Source organism: Rhinoraja longicauda, chromosome 20 (genome assembly GCF_053455715.1).
Source record: "Rhinoraja longicauda isolate Sanriku21f chromosome 20, sRhiLon1.1, whole genome shotgun sequence".
Classification (NCBI taxonomy): domain Eukaryota; kingdom Metazoa; phylum Chordata; class Chondrichthyes; order Rajiformes; family Arhynchobatidae; genus Rhinoraja; species Rhinoraja longicauda.
The window spans coordinates 7,361,690-7,384,974 of record NC_135972.1 but is presented as its reverse complement, the minus strand read 5'-3'; the positions used below and the strand labels follow the sequence as shown (position 1 = coordinate 7,384,974).

Sequence of the window (23,285 nt, the reverse complement as noted above, 5' to 3'; positions counted from 1 at the left end):
ATTTTCTTTTAAATCATTTCATGATATTTGTCTCAATAGTAACTCCTGGTAGAGTATTTCCTGTAATTCATTGTAAATAAAATGATTTTATTTACCCTATACCAATGAATTATAGGAACGCACTTTTATTTCCCAAATGAGGATCCCAAGTTTATGCTCTTCTTAACTTGTCAAAAGGCAGAATCAATTTTTCAATACTTAATTTATAGCATTTAAAACATTTTATTTCCAATTATTTCCATATGTATAACCTCTCTCGTGTAGATTGATTATCGAAAAAATGTTTACAATTTACCTATATAGCTTCAATATTCTTCTTACAACAAAGAACTACACCCAGTATTCAACCTGCAAACTTCATTGGTTTTACACATTTTACCTACTTGTCCCCAACACAATAAAATAATTAAAATGTAATTGGGATGGCTAAACCTTTGGTGATGGCACGAAATACAATGTATTTGAAATGTTTTATTGAAAATTGATTTAAAAAAATCAATTGATAAGATCAAACTTTAATGGTGAAACCTGAAAGTTGAAATTAAATGGAAATTATAGTAATAGGAATTTATATTTTGTGTACACAAAAGTATCGCAAAATATTGCACGAGTAGGCAAAGATAAAAGACGTTGTAATTTAATGGATATTACACACTACTGAATGTGAGCATATTGCATCTCAAAATTCTGAATTCTGCACAAATACTATTTAAACATGCCTTCAGCTGGTATTATCATTTTGAAATCAATACTCTACTAATACCCTCTATTATATGTATATTTTTAAAATAGCTCTACAAAACACTGCAAACAAAACACTAAAAACAGTTGGAAATACTTATAGACGGTCAGGCACCATCTGCAGGGAAACAGTTCTAATGAAAAGGTTATCAACCTGAAATGTTAGCTCCATTACACTCTTCACAGATGCTGCCCAAACTACATTTTGTATTTTTATATTTCTGTACTTTAAAAATATTGCTTCAACTTTATGAAACATTAGGTTTGTGCATAACATTTATGTAGTATTTGGAATGATTTCAGCAGCATAAGCAGCTCTTTCCATTTGCTCCATACCTACCCTGCTTATCACAAATGCTCATCCCAAAGGAACACGAGTAGGCACTGACAGTCAAAACCTTTGCAATTGGAATAGAACTTTAACAAATTATTTGATTGTGTTCTTTAAAAATATGTTAGGATATACTTTGTTTCTTTTACTCATCATCTCGTCTGGAACTGTATGGGATGTGTGCTTGTGGTTAAGTGAAAATTCAGTTGATGCAAACAAGTAGACCCAATTCTGCACTGTTGTAATATTTTTGCAAACTTTGTCATCCATGAGGAATAAAAACTTTGCTGATAAATGTTATGGAAAAAAAAATCACATGCAGAATCCAGTAAGTCAGTTTCAACTTCCAACTATTACAGATTTAGAGAACTGTAAGCATGAAGCTACTCCTCTGCTAGGCTACTGCATTTAAAATCGAAGGGTAGGATTCGAAGTTAGAGTAAAAAGGAAATTCCGCTGGCACCCCATTATATAAATACTTATTTTATGTTGTACCTGACAAGTGGTTGGTGCACACAAATGGAAATGGAATGGGAATATGTTTTATAATGGACGTTAATTATTTGACCACAACGTTACACAAAAGATTATTATAGGTTATGCAATCTCACCGTTACAGCACTACTGAGCAATCTGTCCTTTTCCTCCAGCTGTTCATGTTCACTCTTTAACTCGGTACCTCGCTTTAAGAGTTTTCTTTTCTCCTCTTCTTTCACTGTGGAAATAACAATAATTCAATATATCACCCGTTCCTAAACCTAATCATTTTACAGCAGGCACATGCAATTCCAGGCATTATTTGCTTTGCTGCAGCTTTTTTTGTAAAGCATACAGAAATTTATAGAACAATCAGATGACAGTCTGAAAGTGGTTTTGTTCGTAATGATTTGGATTCCATCAGGTGACTCTTTAATCAGAATTCAGAGATTCCGAATTACGTCAAAAATAAGAGATTCCCTTGTTATATAAAAAAGCTGTGAATAACAAAAATCATAAATAAGCATGATCTTGTTATTCCATGTATTTCCATTGATGTTTGCAGATGTTTGATTAAAAGTGAATACATTTTACATTACTGAGGTCCTAGCCTGAGGGATTTAGTCAGACTCGTCTGGGAAGAAGCCAACTTGTGTGAAAATGGCACAGGTTAATTAAGCCAACACTGACCCGATTTCAGTTGTTTACTTTAATTAAATTTCTTTATACCTGCAAGCTCAAAAACTACTCTAGGAAGCTTCCACTCAAATTCAGATTCCATACGTCACAGACATTCAAGCTGGGTTTCCTATTTAACAGATCTACCTTTTCTGGCAGTCAGCATCGTGATACAGTGGATTTATTAATCCAACGGAGAACCAAACTGAAATAGCACCATTCCCCTCACCAATATAAGATGACACTGAGATAATGAAGCTAGACACAGCCTAAATTGATAATCAGAGGAAACAGTAGAAGATAACCACTGGTCCATTCTATCAAAATGCTTCTGCAAGGTTGTGCTGATTTACTCTTCATTTATTTCTCTTTGCCCTCTGTGCTACGCATATGCTTCCTCGGGTTACTGTTATGTCCTCATTTGTAACACAGCCAGATTCCTTGGATATGAAAGAATTTCTCACAGGTTTTCATATGCTACCAGGACTGCCCTATCCAAAGCATTGGAAAACTCATTCTTATAGATTGTCAACTTTCTGCCAGAGGATTAACAGCATTAGTTTCCACATAAACATTAAGTTAGCACAATCTCTCTGACCTTTCCAATGTCCCTATGTTATCAAACTGCAACATTCACACAAAGGGTGGTGGGTGTATGGAACAAGCTGCCAGAGGAGGTAGTTGAGGCTGGGACTATCCCATCATTTTAGAAACAGTTAGATGTGTACATGGATAGGACAGGTTTGGAGGGATATGGACTGAGCGCAGGCAAGAGGGACTAATGCAGCTGGGACATTGTTGGCCGGTGTGGGCACGTTGGGCCGAAGGGCCTGTTTCCACACTCTACGACTATCCAGTCTCAGGGGAACAAAAGTAGTGCCTCATAATGACCATTTTCAACCTTGATGTCAAATCGTTCCCAGGGTGAGATTCAGACCACCTACCTCCTCTATATTACTGTACAACTTTGATTCTGCCTCAGCTAATCTGCCACAGAAAAGCTCACCGGATCTTCATCAACTTCACAATTGACCGAGTGAAATATCTCCAGTCCAGCAATCTTTAATTGCCCTTTATAAAGTCAAGGCCATCTAAAACTGTTGAGCATGTCATAACTCAGACCATGTCACCCCTCCCCTTGCCAGCCCACAATGAAACCTGATGAATACCGAGACACAAAGATTCTCATCCTTTCAAATCTCTCTAACCTCGTTCACATCCTCCAACTTGTTACCCCAGAGCTATGTGTTCCTGTAATTACGACCTTTTGAGCATCGAGCAATGTGCCTGCAGCTACCAAGACTTACAATTCTGGAATTCACTCCCCGATTCTCAATGTTTCCGAATTCTCTCTCCTTTTCTATGCCCCTTAAAATCTACGTCTGGCCATTTGATCATGTGGCCTAATATCACCTAATGCCGACAGTGTCAGTTTTGGATTGATAAAGACTCCAGTGTAATGACTTTTGGTTTGAGATGCTAAACGTTCTACACGAACGATAGTTCATCCTGTTCTAAAGCTACTGTTGAGGATTGGTATATTAAAATAAACTTTCAATGTTTAATTAGAAGATTTTAAATGAAAATGGGATAACATAAGAGGCCGAAATCAATTTTTGGAGTTTGAAGATTCAGTTGTAAACTGAAATCTACACGTTCCCTGGAAGGATGGCGTAGAAGTCAGTCAGACCCTGTAGTTGTCCTGCACCACTCAAGTACAGCCACTTCTGGTGTTCAACGTACACTATATTTTCATACCTGCTTTATGTGCAAGATAGGAATGGACAATAGCCAAAGTCCCAGGCCATGATACATTATCTTCTTTCTTTAATACCTGTGTAGACAATAAAAAAAGAAAAAAAACTCGCTAATCTCTCTTAAACAGTGGGATTGGAATTTCTGATTGAAATAAGAAATGTATAAATTGGTCCTAAACTGTAATAATTGTACCCATGTTTAAATGAAAGTAAATTACTCTCATAGCCCATTATTAAAATCTCTAGGGGAACATGGTATTCAGGACATAGTATCTTTGAATCAGTAAAATAATTAAATGGGACCATGATTCTTAAGATTCTCCTTGTAGAAGCTCTGTGGGAAATGTTGGTCGGTGGAAACCAACATCAGATTTCAAACATTTATTTGATTCATTGTTTTCTTTTTCACCTGACTGGATGTGTGTAGTCCCAACAACTTTGAAATGGCTTCACACCATCTAAGCCAATGCAGCCCACTTGATTGGTATTCCAATTCACCGCCATAAACATTCATTTAGACTCGAGATGCAGCACGGGAACAGACCCTTTGGCCCACCGTGTCCACACCGACAGGCCATCACCTCCGACCCTTGCACTATCCTACACACTGGGGACAATTTACAATTATTTTTACCGAAGCCAATTAACCTATAAACCTGCATGCCCGAGTGTGGGAGGAAACCGGAAAACCCACGTGGTCACAGGGAGAACGTACAAACTCCACACAGACAGCACCCAAGGTCAGGATTGGTCCCGGATCTCTGGTGCTGTAAGGGAGCAATTCTACCGCTGCGCCACTCTCTGCTTCTCTCTCTAACATTTTTTCTTCTGCTAGTGCACAATGATTGTACGGTATACTAGCTATAAAATACACTGTAGTTACTGGTCCAGATGGCTCTAATAAACAGCACCAAACTCAACTACCATGCAGGACAAAAGGCTCCAGGTGCATGGGAACATCGCTTCTTGCATGTTCCGCATCAAGGCACACATCATCTCGAGTTGGAAATAAATCAGTTTCTTTAATGTCTGTGTCAATATTCTGGAATCCTTTCCCCAATGGCACTGTGGAATACATTCCCCAGGGGTAAGGCAGCAGTTCAAGACATTAGCCAGCAACACAGATATCCAAAAATCATTTTTAAAAGCCCTATTAGCATCTCATTGAAAGGATGGACTGATTATATCATAAAGTCAATGACTGAAGAATTTCAAATTTGAGACACTGCACGATAGGATAAGATAAAGGTGACATAATTTTGAGATGATATTCCTAAATCTTGGCAATAGAATGGTTGGAAACAGGTGGCCTTCTTCTTTAAGAGACTATCCATCAGCAGCCGATTCGACAATGCAGATCAAAGTTGAGCCCGATTTCACTTCCAAATAAAATGCAGGTGCATTTACAGAGGTAAATACAACTGGAAGCAGAAACCACAGTAAATTTCATCAGTCCTTACTAAAACACCCAAGATTAACTTGGAGGCACCATGGCACAGCAGTAAAGTTTCTGCCTTAACGTGTCAGAGACCGGGTTTGATCCTGCCTACAGGTACCGTCTGTATGAAGTTTGTACGTTCTCCCTGTGACCTGCCTGGGCTTTCTCCGGCTGCACCAGTTTCCTCCCACACTCCAAAGACGTAGAGGTTTGTAGGTTAATTGGCTTGGTATAATGGTAAATTGTCCCCGGTGTGTATGATAGTGTTAGTGTGTGGGGATCACTGGTCAGCATGGACATGGTGGGCCGAAGGGCCTGTTTCCGCGCTGTATCTCTAAACTTTTAAGCTAAACGAACTTGACATTCCAGCTAAGATCCGCTGGCACAATTCCTTGGTTTGCATTACTGAGATAATTACTTTCATCAGCTTAGCAGTAATGGTTTTATTCTGCCTCCTAAATGTAACATTCATTTGGTGAGAAAGGGAGCTACCTGTACCTTTTCTTGGCATCTGGGGCATACCCACACCCCCTTGGGAATTGTCTTAAGCGGAGGTTCCAAACATTCCAAATGATAAACACGAGAACAAGTATCACACAAAAGTAGTTGACCACTACGTTTGCACACTGTACAGTAGTCTTCATGAATGTCATCCTGCAATACAAAGCAAAGGCAAATTAATTAAGACAATTAATTGAATTTACATTGAATTGAAATTGTTGTAGTAGCACTGCATTTTAACTTCAGTGCACAGTATATAACAAAAACTATAACTAATTCAATAATCTTTTCCTTTTTCTTTTTCCACCAAACTATGGTCTATGACCATTACCACCTCTCAGGATGTGGCAAACAAGGGTAACAGAATGTCACCACCTGCAGGTTCCCCTCCAAGCCACATGTAATGCTGACTTAGTGTTGCGTTGATGGCACTTCATCACCATTGATCTAAGCCCCGATGTTTCCTACCCAGCAGTGCTGCGGAGCATCTTGAGTGCATGGATTGCAGCAGTTTAAGTGCCAGTTAGGCATTTACACCTTCTCAATGACCAAGTTTGAATCAAAATGTGCTGGCCAGAGACATCCACATGCAGAGGGATTTTTAAAGAATATTTTTTCCTCATTCTTTTCCACGGTGCACAGCTGAGGAACACTGGAATGGGATCAGTGTTGTACTGTACACATGCACGGTTTTGCTCTTGTCAAATCGTTTTTGGAAATGTCACTGAAGAAGGATCTCGACCCGAAACGTCACCCATTTCTTCTCTCCAGAGATGCTGTCTGTCCAGCTGAGTTACTCCAGCATTTTGTGTCTATCTTTGCTTTATAATAAGGTGGCTATTGCAGAACAAGACTGTAGAACTGTAGGAAAAAAATGAGGCTATTCATCTCCTGCCAATGCCAGCTCTGCTAAAACAATCCCAAACTAATTTGGCGGCCTTGCCCTCCCTCCAGAATTGTACCTTTTTCAATTTCACATGCTCATCTATTTTTTTTCCTTTGAAAAGCAATGGTCTTTGCTTCATTTACTACCCTGCCCAACTGAACTCCCCCTTAACTTTTGAGAGGATTTGAAGCAATGACATTGTCAATAAGTCTAATCAAGTGTAACCCAAATGAATATTTTTTTAAATCTCCCTAACCGTCCCCTTTGCTCTGACCAAAATGATTCTGGAACTTTAATCCCTTTCCCATGTCTCAAAGCATTTATCACCAATTCTATTCCATATGAGCTCTTTAACTTAAAAGCCTCTTTTGTAAAGAAAATGTCTGAAACTGCATGCAGTAGTATGACAGAAGTCGTGACTAGTATTTTGCACTAATTTATCATTCTTATTCTTGTATCGTTTATGAACCACATCGTTTTACAATGTAACTATATGCATGCAACCACTTTCTGACAAATAAAACAAATTGCTGCATCATCCCAACTCATTGCCACAGAAGGCTGTGGAGGCCATGTCCATGGATATTTTTAAGGCTGAGATTAATAGATTCTTGATTAGTACGGGTGTCAGCGGTTATGGGGAGCAGGCAGGAGAATGGGGTTGAGAGGGAAAGATAGAATGGCAGAGTAGACTTGACGGATCGAATGGCCTAATTCTGTTCCTATAATTTATGAACATAAGCGTGAATTTTAGTTATTGACCTGTGAGATTCCTTAAACATCTTTAAAATACATTACATTTATAATCCCTTTGCCGACAAATTCAAACTCTTCTGTCAAACTTGCATTTATCAAACTAAACTCGCCTAGAACTTTGCTGGTTTAATTCGATCATTTAAAAGTGCTCACTAATTTGAACTCAAATTATAGATGCTGCAAGTATGTCCAGATGTGACACAACATTAGTGTACTATTATCCACCTTATTATTCTCACTTTTAGAACACAATTTGTCTCTCAGAGGCGGCCTGCAAAATTAAGGCCAGAGCTGGTTTACTTCTTTGGATTATCTTGCATCCCAACTGAAGGAAGTTTACACAGGTCTGCATTTTTAATTTCACCACCATTTGGTTTTTTTAAAAATGTTTCTTTAGTGCAGTTACATTTAACAATTGTCATATATCTGGGCTTTTGCTTTCATCATTACTGCTTCGATAATGCTATATACTTTAGGAACACAATACGTTTCACTTTCCATTTTGGGGAGTGAACTGGTCAAAACAAAATGAAAACGTTGACAAGAAAAACCACACTTGTTGTTTTAAAATTGTTGTTGTTTTAAAATTTGGTTTAATTAGTAGACAGGAGTGACTACTCTAGCACAAAAGCGGCCTGGTCTGTCGACTACCGCAGATGACTAAATCGCAACTGCAGCTGCTTTTTGAGGACTAATTCAAAAGCATCAAGTCTCCAAATAGGTGAAAATGTCAATGCTTTCCAAGACTCTTAAACGTGTAACACTACAGCCAAAGTCCTCTCATCCAATGTACACAACTATTTTCCAATAGGAACAGAGGAGAGGTATAGCAATCATAGTGGGAAGTCTGATTGAACAATTTCCCTAGATCCCCTCAGTCTCACTCGAATATTCCTATTGCGGATTGAAACAGCAAATGTAATATAAAATGGTGAACATTTGAGATAGAAACAGAAAATGTAAATACACGAACAAAGTAGCATTTCTAGAGAAAAACAGAATTTCAATTCAAAAAATGTTTCAATGGACAATGTTGAATAAATAACAGCTTTTAAGCAAATACAGGTATTTCTGCTATAAAATGTTTTCAAACAAATTGAATATAATGTAATTAACAAATTAAGAAAGACTATTTGTATTACGCTGGCCAAATTTGTTATAGCTGCGATTTTCATCGGCAAGTAGAGTGGCACATAAACAAGTTACTATGGAAACTGGTAGGCAGGAAAAGAATTGCCTTAGAGAAAAAAAAGTGTTTTCATGTAATCTCTCGGCAGTAACCAGGCACTTGTGCAATGATACTTTATTAAACGTTTAACATGCAGCATTTAGTATTTGAAGCTAGCAGTAACAAAAACTTAGTTGTTAAAAACACATTATTTTTGAAAATCATGTGGGGGAAAATTTGCTATGGCGAGTCTGAAACACAATTGTATTTATAACATGATTTTCTATCATGAGGATTCTTAGACATGCAACACCATTTACAAGACAACTAGACAGGATAGGAAAGGTTTAGAGATTTCTGGATCAAACGCAGGCAGGTGGGACTAGTGTAGCTGGGGCATCCTGGTCGGCATGGGAAAGTTGGCTTGTTTCTGCGCTGTAGAACTATTGCGTTGCAGCAGAACTACCAGTACAGAGATAGGAAAATAGGAGGCTAAGTTGGCATGGAAAAAAAAAATCCACTCTTCTTACAAATGGCTGAATTAAATCAAGTCCTATGAAGGCTCCCCTATCTTTTAACAGAGAGAGAGATTAATAGTTGCGCCAGGTGGAGGTGTGCTGATTACACGAGAACATGAGAAAAAAGTGGGATGTACCATATGGCCTTTAGTGCCTGCGCCACCATTGGCAAGATCAAAGGTGATCTTCTTTCTCATATTTCCTTCCTGATCAAAATATCCCAATTCCCTTGGATTCAAAAGATCTCCTGCTCTAAACACCAAATGTATTTGGCAAACTGAACACTCCATTCATCAGTGCACAGAAATCCTGGAGAGGACATGTGAAGGAAATTAAAATTCAGTGAAACGGTGATGATATAGAACAATTTTTGTAGACTAAACCTTGTTCACCTTTTCATTTTGCTGATGAATTGATGACAGTACAGGTGCCAGTCCCTGCACTCGCACCACATTGAAAACTCTTCACATTTGCTTCAAGTCAATCGTGTGTCTTGCCTTCACGTGGCTAATCCTCAACCTTTCCTCAATTATTTTTAAAATGAGAAGGCCTGCAACTCGTGTTACCTTTATCTACTGGACACAGATAATGTGACTCCACCTTCCTCCACCTAACTCTCTTCAAGCTCTCTATTCTATTCACCCAGATCCATTCTATTTTTCCTCCTTTTGCTGTTTTCCTGTTGTAGCTTAATAGAATCTTAAGCAACTACAGATCATCTTCCAGTTAGACATTTAAAACCTTCCAGCCTCAACAGAATTCAATGATTTCCGTTCATAATCATTACCAGACAGCTGATGGGAATAATAATTCTTCTGTGGTCATTTACAAGACTACAGCACAAAATTCTAGGCTAATATTTCACTGCAGTATTATAAGAGTTGTTCTGACAGGATGCCATCTCTCAGATGAGATAGTGAACTGTATGCTTTCATAGATGGCAATAAAAGGTCCCATGGCAATATATTGGATGAGAAGGTAGTTATCCTCAATCCAGATTAGACCATTTATATATTCCTCGATGAGCAAAAACAGATTATATGATCAGAATGTGCAAGTTTTCCACAGGCAAATTAGCAAATAGGTTTTGTACATTATGACAGGGACAAAACATCAAATCGTATTTCTGGCTGTAAAACCAGAAATTCTTTAGTGCAACCTGGAGCCATGAAAGACGATATATCATTCAAGTCTTTTACTTTCTGCATTCCGATTGTTTATTTATCCCAATATCATGTGGATGTGTTTGCATCATTGCCATTTTCATGACTCAATCACACCCAATTTCCTTTCAATCTTTGTATGCATTTGAGTTGTCTGTAAAAATTAGTACCAATACACCAGCCACAGGACTTGAAAACATGTTCTTCAGAAAAAATACATTCTCTAAGAACTTACCATCCCACTCGTGTAACTAATCTCACTGGAATGTTGTGCCCAAAAGGGATTGCATCTCTAATATATGTAGCATATTACAAGCAAGTTTCTTTTCCATAAATCACAGTCATTCCTCAGATAAATTGACAGACCCCGTACTGAACTTCTCAAATTGGGCATAATAAAAATCTCTTGGCTTTGAACTTCAAGAGATTAACATAGATTAAAAAACACAGAATGGAGGAGACATACCTTCCAACAAAGTTCCTCATTGGCTTGCGTGTCAGGAAAAGAGGTAAAAACACATTAGCAAGAGCTGGTTTATAGATTATAAACCAGATCAGTAGCATGGATTTACTGATTAGACGAATAGGAGAGCATAAGAAATTGGAGCAAGACTTGGCCATTGGGCTCCTTTTGAGCCTTCAACAAGATCATGGCTGATCGTCTACCTCAGCGCCACTTCTTGCCATATCTTTTAATTCATCAATATCTAACAACATTATTCATTTCAGTTATGAATCCAATCATTGACTGTGCTTCACTAACCCTCTAGGATAGACACTCCCAAAGATTCACCAACCTGATTGAAGAAATTTCTCACTTCCGACGCAAATGATATACCCTTTATTTTGAGAATACAACATTTATTTTGGACTCTTTAACCCTGAGAAAACATTGTTCCCATTTCTACCTAAGAATTCTGTACATGTCATTGAGGTTACCTCTCCAAATTCCTGACGAGGATAAAGAGCTAGCCTACTCATTCTCTCCTCTCATGACACCACCTCCCACCCCATTCCATGAAGCCAAGACGCTCAGAAATGATGAGACAGATATGGGGATGCTGCTTTCCCTGGCTTCGGAGTCCAGAACGAGGGGTCACATTTTCAAAATAAGGCGTAAGCCATTAAAGAGATTGAAATAAGGAGAAATGTCTTCCAGCGAATCTTTGCTGCAGTCACTCCATACAAATACTGGTCTACCACCGATTTTCCGACATCCTCGGTCATCTGGATTATCCGTTTTGCCAGACCAACAGAGGTCATAGCTTCAGAGGTGTCCAACGTTACCGGAACAGCCCGTCTTAGCAGCAGAGGAGGAGATATCAGCCCACAAAGTCAGCCTCAGAAGTCAGCTACGGGAACCGATCTGCCGGCTCCAGCTGGGCAGGGGTTCCAGAGTCCTGGCCATAAGGAGAAAACTCGGCCTGTCGATCGACTGCGGAAGTCCAGATGAGGAAGAGATCAACTGCCTCAAGCGGCCTCGGCATCACATTTTCAGGGGGACTTCCGAGGGGGGACCTTTAAGTGCACTATCGTAACTTTGTCTGGATTAAAGGATGTACCTAAGCAATTAGGAAGATGTTTTACTACCAAAGGGCAAGACTACACCTGAAATACTGTGCGCAGGTCTGTTTGCCCAGAAGGATGGATATACTTCTGTAGAGTGCAACAAAGGTTCACCATCTTCATCGCAAGGATGGGGCGTTTGACCGCTGTGGAGATTCAATATTCTTAGCCCACACATTCAAGATCAGAAGGAGGAGAGGAAACCTTATTGAAGCGTACACATTTTCTTCAAGCTTTGATTGGGTAGATGCCAGCTTCCCCTGCATAACCAAAAGTTATAATCGTACATATGTGGTTGGTCATTCAGCATGGAAATGGGAAGAAACCTTAACACGCAATTGCCAGAGACTCTTTGGCATGATTGACCCAAGAAAGTTATCCCTGAACATATTCACGACAGAGAATATTAGATTTAAGGATATTATGAGAATCGGGAGGTGGGGTTACAGCAGGGAACAGGCACAAAGTCAAGGAACAGACTCCTGCTTATATTTATTTTGTCTTTAATTTCGTTGTTCGTCCTCATACACAACCAATCTAACCAGGGAGAGGCTGTCCGAAGGTACTAAGTTACTTAGATCGTGAACAGCCTGAGACTCAAAAGTAGATAAAAGATTGAGAAAGCTTGAAACCTTCTGGCTGTGCCTCAAATGTTTCCAAATTTGTGTATATTTATGGTGAAGTGTCATGTCAGCCTTCATTTCGGCCTGAAGCTTTAAAATCATCATTAAAGTGATGAGTCCAACACCTGTGCTTTTTTTCTGCTGATTAAAAGAGATTTTATGGCAGCAGCATTTTCCAATGCATCTTTCCTTGCAAAGTGTCAAGATTACCAGCCAATATAGAAACAAATCAGTTTACTTTCCTGTTGTTCACCTACCATGCAGAAATTATATGGGATACTACATGCCAATGAACAGGGAAGATAAATACTGCAATTGAAACAGGGCCTTCACCTCAGCAAAAAAATCTCAGAAAGGAAGGGAATTCAAGGGGAACTATTTTGTTATTGCACATTAGATTTAATGGCTAATTCAAATATGAATTTTGAAACTGCATTAGAGAAGTCTGGTAAGTTCAGTGAACCGGCACTAGAAAGTAGCCACAGAAGCTGCCCACCACCTTAAAGTCCAACTACTATAATGTGCAAACATCCTTCAAGGAAAGCAAGTTGTCAGTGGCAGTCAACCTAACTGAATTTATTTTAAAGAGATGACTGAAGTGGCAGACAGGTGTTGTAATGTGAACAGATAGGTGTTTGAAAAGGAAAGTGAGGCAAACAAAAGAAACAGGGTAGTATGAAAAGTGTAACAACGATGCTTGCAGGGAATAAAGATTGGCATGGGGCAACTGTATTGAATGATTTTCCTTTGTGCTGCATAGTCTACATTAGAATGAATACCATTCATTGTATTTTGATGCTTGGTTATTTGCGCTCTTTACCCTTTATTTAAGAAAACACTTTTCATCTGATGAAAGTCGAAATTCTAAGCTTCTCTCTTCATAGGTGGTGTCCTGTTTGCTGACAATTTCCAGCATTGTGTTCTGATTTCAGATTTCCAAAATGTGCAGGGGTTTTTTTTAAGGACCGCAATACATGCTGTTCATCAAGGAATGTTATTGCTATAAATACACTAGTTAAAATGGAAGAGTATGAAACATTCGATATAATAAAGAGAGACAGAAAATAGTAAAAGGTTTATCATTTTTGAAAACTAGATTAATTGCCAAACCCAGATGTGAATGCTATCATCGAGAGATGCATTTCACACATGTAAATTGAGAGGATGAGATTAAGTCAGTTTACATCTTGTGTAGGTTTACTCACTACTTGCTGCGGACTAAGTCTGTTAGCTCAGTCCTTCATGATTCAACCAGCTCAGTCAATATTGCTGCTACAAAGCCATTCTCAGTAATGGATATTGAACGTCTCCATTTAGAAGGGCACAGAATGGTCTCCAAGTGATGTTCAATAAAAAATGTACATTTAGTCTTCACTCATACAGTAATGACTTAATGTCCTGAGACTTCAAGGGCTACTCCTTACGGTTTGTATACCATTCCGTTGCAACTCTGCTGGTGGTTCAGGATGTGCTCGGGAACTGTGGCTATGGAGTCTGGCCATTATCTGCCAGCTGAACTAGAGTGGAGGCTTGAGGAGTTCTAGACATTCAGAACCAAGGAGAAGAGAAAGCAGTAAACCTCTATGCCAGAGGGCCACGGATGTTCAGTTACTACCAACATTCAAGATTGATACCGACTTCATTCTTGACACAACAGGTACAAGCAGCAGGCTGGAGAGTACACTAAAGACATAGAACAAACAACTTCTTTTTGCGTGATGGAGCTGGAGAGTTGGACCAAATAGCCTCCCACTGCTACAATTTCCGAAGTCTTAAAAAGAAATGTCATCAAAATGCAGACCTCATTTAACCTAGTGTTAGCCGAGGAGAAACAACAAACATATTAAGACCTACTTATCACAAACAATATATAGCTACAGGTTCTCAATCTGTAAAGGCATAATACCTTGCCACACTATTAATGCAAGTTTTGTTTGACTAATTTAAGATAGGTCAACAAAGTTAGTATCACAATTGTAGTGGTTGAAATATAATGAATTTGCCCTCTCAACACTAATACACTGCTATTACATGTACAAGACATAGGAGGTGGCATTCGGCTCACTGAGTTCATGCTGGCTGCCAGGGCAATAATCCCATTACTCCCATTCCACTTCATTTTATTTCCCTGTACCCTTGCAATTTATTCTCTCCCATAAATGCTAATTAATTCAATATTTGGTTCCTGTACCCAATAACCTAAAATAAAGGCAATTAGCAGTTGTCAGTTAACAACAGCACATGCCTATGTGATGCACAAGGAAACCAGCGCATCCAAAGAACATCAACGTGGTTAAAGAGAACATACAAACTCTGCACAGACTGCACTTGATGTCAGGATTGAATCCGGCACCTTAGAACTGTGTTCTAACTGTAATACTAACTGCAGTATTAAATATGGTAACACGTTTGTGCGAGTAGTAACATTTATTAGATGCTTAACAAAAAAAAACATTCAATCCCCCGACACCTAATATTCCCACTTTTTCCACTCTATTGTTTAATTACATTTATACATACATTTGTACAGTGAAAAGATTGGATAAACTTAGAAACACATACCTCTTGTTGAAATATACAAAGAACCATTTAGGTAGCTTGTTGCAATTCGTTTACGCTAGGGAAAATATTAACCAAAAGACCATTAAAATTGTATTTTTTAATAAACACAAAAAACAATAACACAAACACTAGTTTTTGTTATGAATAAAATATTAGCATTTGCATGGTATGTTGTGGACAATATGTTAAAGTACCTTTAAGTCAAAACGATTATATCTTTCAGTGTGAGAACACTCTTTTTTTCACCAGATCAGCTTTGGAATGGTCCACGTGGGAACAATTTTGTCAGTTATCTGGACAAGTTACTTACTCCTCTGAACAATGCCTTGGGATATCTAAAATGTCCACTAACCTGATCAGATGGTATCATATCATATCATATCATATCCAGCCGGAAACAGGCCTTTTCGGCCCACCAAGTCCGTGCCGCCCAGCGATCCCCGCACATTAACACTATCCTACACCCACTAGGGACAATTTTTACATTTACCCAGCCAATTAACCTACATACCTATACGTCTTTGGAGTGTGGGAGGAAACCGAAGATCTCGGAGAAAACCCACGCAGGTCACGGGGAGAACGTACAAACTCCTTACAGTGCAGCACCCGTAGTCAGGATCGAACCCGAGTCTCCGGCGCTGCATTTGCTGTAAAGCAGCAACTCTACCACTGCGCTACCGTGCCGCCTTTATTTATTTATTTATTAAATATCTTTATTTAATGACTCATTTTACAAGTCCAATCTCACAGTAATGAACTGCAATGTCAATCTGTATTATGTGTGGCAGTCTAGTGTAAGACAATGACAAAGAGCAAGATTTTGCTACCAACTGAAGTAGACACTTTTGCTGCTACACCATGTGCCATTTGACACTGTGCGAGATGATTAGAGCGTTTAAGGACAATCTGGTTGTATGTTTTCTATATAACAACCTTTTCAGTGCAAGGTATTTTACAGCATCTAACCCCAAGAGGGTAGATGAGGTGCAAAACATTCTGGAGGTAACTTCTAGAGACTTTTTTTTAAATGTGGAGGGCTTAATAGGCTAATTTTTTTTTAAAATCCAGGTGGCATAACTGGACTACCTGTACATTCTGTTAGCGAACAGTCTCAATGAACACGAAGATTATGACAAAGTGACAAAGACGGCTTTACTTTTCCCATTTTGATCTGTACTAGAGTTATCCACAGCTTGAAAGAAATAAAGTAATCTAATTATTTAGTCAGAGGGGGCAGATTTGTTTGAGAAACATCTAAGTATTATTAAAGCATGCTTCTTACCAAAAATGAAATCTGCATTTCAGTTCATTGATTTACAGATAAACTAAGTCTTCCTCAAACAAAGGTCTCACACCTTAGTCCCTTGAATTTAAATGTCCTTGTCCTTCTGTTTGTATTCCCTTTTTCTATGTTTCATCTTCCTTTAATTTGGATCCATCGAGTGAAAGGCTTTTGGCTAACCTATATTGCCATCCAAACTTGTGAAATATTACATTTAAATATCTCAAGGTGTTGAGGTCAGGAGGAATTGCTTCTTGTGATCAATACATTTCATAATAGTTTACTGCAGTGAGTCACTAGAAAGATTCTTTAAAGGAAAGTTGCAAATATATTTGAAGTAGACTGACATGCTATTAGAGTGCAAAATTGTGACATTAATTTTTGATCTTTCAAAGAATATGCAGAGATAAAGACTTCCATTTGAAATAAACAGGGTAGACGGGGGGTCAAAATAACAGCTAAAATATTGAAAGTCGATTGATTATTCAGCAGAATTTCTTTGCACTCACTGGAAGTGTTTTTCCTGGGAATAAAAAACGAATGTCGAACAAGGAGTTTCATTATCCACCAAGAATGCTGAAAATCTCATCAGCTGTCTGGAAGTACAACTGAGGTAATGGAGATAATTCTGCTTCTCGCTCCATAGGCTCTGCCTACTGATTGTTCAGCTTTCCTATTCTCTGTACACGAGTCTACTCCTATCAAAATAGGTCAATCACAATCAAACTCAATGCACAATGCACTAATCAATAGGTTCACCATCCATAATTATTAAGCACTAAGCAGTAGTTCTATAAAGTTTTCAGGAAAAATAGTTGCAATTCTGATGCCATTCTAAATACCCAACTATTTCAAAAGAGTATTTTCTGTAACCACCATTCAAATTCAGTGGCTGTTTGTTCTAGCAATTTTTTCAGTGTTGATTGATTCATCACAAGTGCTGGTTCTCAAATTACTTTCATGGAATATTTTCATTAGCAGGTTAAACCACCTAAGTAAAGCAATCACAGGATAGCTTTCAAGTTTTATAATCTGTGTATAACGCACATATTTTTCAAAGCAAGTGTTAGGACCTCAAAGATGGATTACCAGCAAGTACATCTTGACAAAGTGAATACCGAGCCCATGTTTAGCCAATAACTCACACAAAGAGTGGAGGGTGTATGGAACGAGCTGCCAGGGGAGGTAGTTGAGGCAGGTAGTATCGCAACGTTTAAGAATCATCTGGACAGATTTAGAGGGATATGGCCCAAACGCTAATGTAGATGGGGCATGTTGGTCGGCGTGGACAAGTTGGGCCGAAGGGCATGTATCCACACTATACGACTCTAAGTGATTCAGAGAAATATCATGCCAGGCAAATATACAGATTAAATCGTTTACCTCGGGTTCAAACAACCCACTGTATGTTGGATTGGCTGTGCTTCTTCTCTTTCTTTCCTGGCGTCTGCTTTGGATTTCTGTAACCAGAAGCATTTCCATTATTACTAAAATTAAATGTTCCAAATGCCACATTTACTCTTTTATGGCAGCCCTTATTTAGGTTAGCTACAGTAGCATACAAAATGTCAATGTCACCATCAGTATTCAATTCGCTGTACCTATAATATACAGTAAGGCAACAATAAAAAGACACAAGTGGAAGATTTGCACTATTTTCCAAAGCTCACAATCCATTCTGTTAGACAGCTGAACTAACTTGGAGAAATACTTTTTTTTTTTTTTTTAATCATAGCTGTAAATTGGGAATAATGCAAGAAAATAACAAACAGCTCCAATTAAATTTGATGCATCCCTATACAGCTATAAAGATTGTGAGAAAAGCACTTCAACAATAGGAGTTTGGGCTTAAATCATAGATTGGGAAGAGTATGCAGTTTGCAGATAATTTTTAAGTTGAATACAGGCTCAACACATCTCCCAAGAGACAAATGAAAAGTTAATGGATCTGTCTCAAAGTTTTTCTCAAAATCCAGAGAAGAAATCATTTAGAGATGCAGATAATGACTTTACACTAGAAGTGTCCAATCAGGGGGAATTATTGTCGAGTTATTGTCCAATTAAGGTGTCCTACAACTAGTTCTGGATTTAGGTCATTGTGATTTGCAATCTGTTGGTTTAGAAAACTATACAACCTGACAGCTTGGACGATGACCCATCACCATCAGATGTCACCATAAACTGTCATACAATTGCTAACTCAGAGAGAGCTGTCCAACTGATCACACACCCTACCTAACCTTTTCTAAATAACCTTGCATATCACATTTTTTCCAAAAATGCATGCTTCATTGCCTTTTGAAAGTTCCTTAAGAACGTGACGCCTGCAATCTGTGAAGTCGCATGTTAAGATCTTAATTTCTCAGTGAAATAGTGTCCCTTCTTGCTCTTTTATCAATTCAATTAAAATAATGTACATCTGATTATCATTCCACTTCTAACAAAGCCAATACTTCCAAACGAATCTCACAAAATGTGTCAAAATTGTAAATATCTCTATTATAAATTTATTGTCTCTGTTTTAAGGAGAACAATGCAAGCATCTATAAATTCTCCTCAATCTTAACATCTCTCCAAAGTGGTGGCGAGAGTAGTGCATTTTTTTATTTTGCACAAATGGCTAGTCAGAAAACAGAAAAGATTAAATTTTTCTGGTATCCACTGCCAGTTATAAATTCAAATATTCCGTATATTCTATCTTACTGCCTAATAAACGTTTCAAAAATAGCTGAAAGTATATATGCCAAGTCCATGGTGCTCTTGGATGTACCTAAAGATAGTAGCATGTAGATTATACTCCCTGTGCCCCCCCCCCCCCACCATGTTAATACTCCCCAGCATGCCATTTATCTATCTTATGAAGATGAGTGGCTTCATTGATGCAGTATATTCACCCCATTAACCTTTTTCTTTTGTAACAAATGTGGTACCATATCTTTCCAAAATTCAAATATTCAATAGCCACTGTTTCGCACTTATTTGTTTTGAGTTAGACTCTTACCTCCCCCCAATGTCTCATGAGCTAAAGTAAATCTCCCTGTACCACTTGGCTGGTCATGAAAAATCATTGGATTTTTTCCTCTGGGCAGTGGAAGCAATCTGGTTATTTCTACCTTTGAGGTCATTTATTTGAATATTTTTCCTGATGCTCAGAAGACAAAGTAAACATATACCGAACTATGCCATGGCTTATAAAATAGATCACAATTTCTGACGGCTCCCCTTCAATCTTCTGACTCAGATGCAGTGCCGGATTAACATAGTAGCAAATGTAGCAGACCAACGGGCAGCTGGCGCGTCACCACCCAACCACTAACCCTGAGTCACAGGCCCTGATCCCCCCCCACACACACCCAGAGGGATAGAGACCAGCAGCAAGACACAGACAGGCAGCGGCAGTGGCAGAGAGGTATTAGCCGGGACATCCTGCATTTTGGGCAAAATTTGTTTGTCACGTACAGGACCGCTGTAGGCCCCGACAATGTAGGCTAACGGAGCTCGTTAACGTTAACGGAATTCGGGGAGCGGGGCCAAGTGTGTTGGGGGAGCTGGGCTGAGTGTGTTATGATAGCTGATGTGTGTACTATGGACATGACTTGCACTTCATTCTATTGATTTTATTGAACACTGAGGATATGAGACATTTTGGCAAATATTAATTCCACCACAGAAAAACGTTAATTTTTTTTATTGTTGACTTAACTACCAACCAATAAACCAGCACCATAATGATTAATTCCTTTCCTATATCATATTACATAAATTTAAACCATGAACTGAAAAGGGTGAAATTTCAAACCAAAAACGTACATAGATCAAACTGACCAACATTTGAAAATTTAACTTCGTACTGGTTAAAAGATCTGAAATGGTCCTGTTTTATAAATTTCTGCCTGTTAAAGATCATACATATACGTTTTTGTTTTGTATAAAATGTTCTAACTGCTCTCAGTCATCTATTACCTACAAATCTTTCCTTAGACAAGAATACTACTTCATGAATTTCATATTTGACTTACCTTCCAAATGCTCAGTAGTAACCAGGCCAAGGGACACCATAAAGGCAAGTTTCTGCAAATATAAGGGTATAATATAGTAGGGAGTCTCCATGAAATCAGTCTCGCAAAGTGTCAATGGTTTCACGCAATAATAATGTAAGAACATAAGAAATAGGAGCAGGGGGAGGGTGCTTGGCCACTTGAGCCTTCTGCCATTCAATGAGATTTAATTTTTAATTTTCCTGCAGTTACTAAGTTACTATCCTTCTCTGAGAGTGACATGTGAAACTCTTCAGTCTTCTTCAAACATTTTAATTATGAGAATATGGGTATAGCATCTGCAATTCCCACGCTTACTTTGCTGAGAAACCTGGGGTCTGTGCCATTTGGATTGGATGACTGGTCTACCTTTGAATGCGACTACCTTTTTAAATACCTTCTCGGTTTTCAATTATTTTTAGATTTCCAATCCCCACGTTTGTTGTTACATTATTAGCAGCTTACTTTACCTCAGGATTTTCTTCTCTCTTTGATTTTGCAGAAAGATGGCCCTGTGGTTGTTCTATGGAAGGTTTTCTTTTTTCTGTCAAGCGTTCCGTTTGTGCCTGACTTTGTGGTTGAATGATTAATACCTATAAAAATGGCAAAATGAGCAAAACAAATTCCTTCGTGAAAATTGCATTTTGATAGTGGGAGTGATCAGAGGAGATCAGAGTTAGAACAATACAGCATGGAAACAGGCCTTTTGGTCCAGCGTCCATGCCGACCAAGATGCCTATCCCATTTCCCTGCATTTGGCCCAGATCCCTTTCTTCTTTTCCTATCCCTATATCTGTCAAAATGCATTTTAAATGCTGCCTTTGTACCTGCCTCCATCACCTCTTCTAAATGTTTCTTCCCTATATCCACCAGCCTCTGAAAAAACGTGGCCCTTAGATCTAGTTTAAATATGTCCCCACTCACCTTAAATTTTGACTGGGTTTGGAATGGGGCAAAGTTTGAGATGGTTTAATGGATATGGTAGATAATCACAGTCTGTTCAATAGGGTGGAAGAGCCTAAGATTATCTACCATATCCATTAAACCATCTCAAACTTTGCCCCATTCCAAACCCAGTCAAAATTTCTGCACTCTTCCAAATCTGGTCTCTGAACATTGTTAATTTTCAATGCTACACTAACAGCCTACGTGTAAAGCTCTAAATTTCCCACCCAAGATCCCTTGTTCCATCCACCATCATTTGTAATTCTTATTAAAAACCATAACTTTGAACAAGCTTTTCTTTCTTGAAGCTCAAGGGGGTCAATGTCACTTTCTTTAATAATACTTCTGTGAAATACCTTGGGAACTTCTATTACATTTAAAGTGCTACTTATTATAATTATGAACTTCTAACAGAGTATTCTCCAGCTCTATCACCAAAACAAAAATCATGCTTCTATGGTTGGAAATATAACACGATTTAAAATTGTTCTGATTAGCACTTGGAAGCAACATGACTGACTAAAGATAAACAGGAATGTAATAATTGGTAATACAAGAACTGGTTTAATCTATTTCCGGGTTAAAATACAATTCTAATGATTTATATTCACCACATTTCATGCAAACCTCCCTTACCTTATCTGTGCTGAGCAGAAGAGGTTGGACACTGATGGTGTCACTGGTCAGTGAGACCGTACTGCTGCTCATAGAACTGCCAATGTTGGGAGAGGCAGAGATGATTGCAAAAGCCACACCAGCACTGCTGATTGGCGTGGTAACCAAAGGCGACTCTGTAAAACTTTGAGTTTGGCCAGTCAATATTTGCACATGATTGACAGTGTTGTTGGCAGTAGGAAGAGCAGGACTTGGGTTCTTGATGCTGACGATGGTGCTTTTTTGAAGAGACTGAGGCTGACTGGAAGTCTGGTCACGGCACAGAGTGACCGAGAGGCTGTCTGGAATTAGGGTCTTTGGCCTAACCTGAAGAAGCAAGCGTGATTTAAAAAAAAATTAATCATAAGATGGCGAAGGGATTTTAGTACCATCATAGGCTTTACTACCATCAATACCACATGAGCACTCAATAGTATGAACAATGCTTCCAATCAGTGATGTTTTTAAGGTAGAGCAGCCAAGAAATTAATCTGTATTCAAGGAACTCAAAGTGACATATTAAGTTGCATGGCACAGATATGGGTCTTTAGGCCCATCACATCCACGCTGTTTATATTGTGTATTAGCAAAATATTTTATTTCAATGGCTTGCGAGTGTAAATGGACTTCCACAAGAATGCTGACAGGCAATTTTAAAGTAGAAGATATCATAGTTCATTGGCTATATTTAAGAGAGTTAGATGTGGCCCTTGTGGCTAAAGGGATCAGGGGGTACGGAGAGAAGGCAGGTACAGGATACTGAGTTGGATGATCAGCCATGATCATATTGAATGGTGGTGCAGGCTCGCAGGGCCGAATGGCCTACTCCTGCACCTATTTTCTATGTTTCTAAACACTTGTCAATATGTGAAGATCACAAGTTGGAATCCTAGATTATTTAATTTGTCTCATATCAAAAGCCATTAAAAGTCATTGGTAATGGTATATTGACCGAATTGAGAACTCTCGAGTCTAACTGGCTCAATAAATTACTTCTGATGGAATCAAGGTGTTGATACCCATTATGTATCACATAATTCTATGTGTGGCCACTGAATTAGTTTAGGGTTTCATGATGAGATTTTTTTAAAAGGACACATTCTATTCTCGTGGATAATTTGTCCAATGATCATAGGTATGCATTAGTTCTTTGCCAGATTACGGGGAAAGCAAGTATGTTGCTTTTTTGATTGGTGATCATC

The 23,285-nt window shown here is 38.6% G+C and overlaps 1 protein-coding gene across 5 annotated transcripts in view; it reads right to left on the bottom strand.

The window, feature by feature from the left end:
* Positions 1–23,285, bottom strand: part of phf21b (PHD finger protein 21B) — a 95,473-nt gene that overhangs the window by 5,976 nt on the left and 66,212 nt on the right. For all 5 annotated transcript variants that reach the window (XM_078416868.1, XM_078416867.1, XM_078416869.1 and 2 more), the window contains 9 exons: positions 22,066–22,410; positions 20,955–21,077; positions 20,467–20,518; positions 17,831–17,907; positions 15,166–15,220; positions 10,881–10,903; positions 5,921–6,076; positions 3,986–4,061; positions 1,684–1,787 (listed from right to left, as the gene is read on the bottom strand). In XM_078416868.1, the coding sequence (XP_078272994.1) occupies positions 1,684–1,787; positions 3,986–4,061; positions 5,921–6,076; positions 10,881–10,903; positions 15,166–15,220; positions 17,831–17,907; positions 20,467–20,518; positions 20,955–21,077; positions 22,066–22,410 (1,011 nt within the window). The remainder of the gene's footprint in view (positions 1–1,683; positions 1,788–3,985; positions 4,062–5,920; positions 6,077–10,880; positions 10,904–15,165; positions 15,221–17,830; positions 17,908–20,466; positions 20,519–20,954; positions 21,078–22,065; positions 22,411–23,285) is intronic.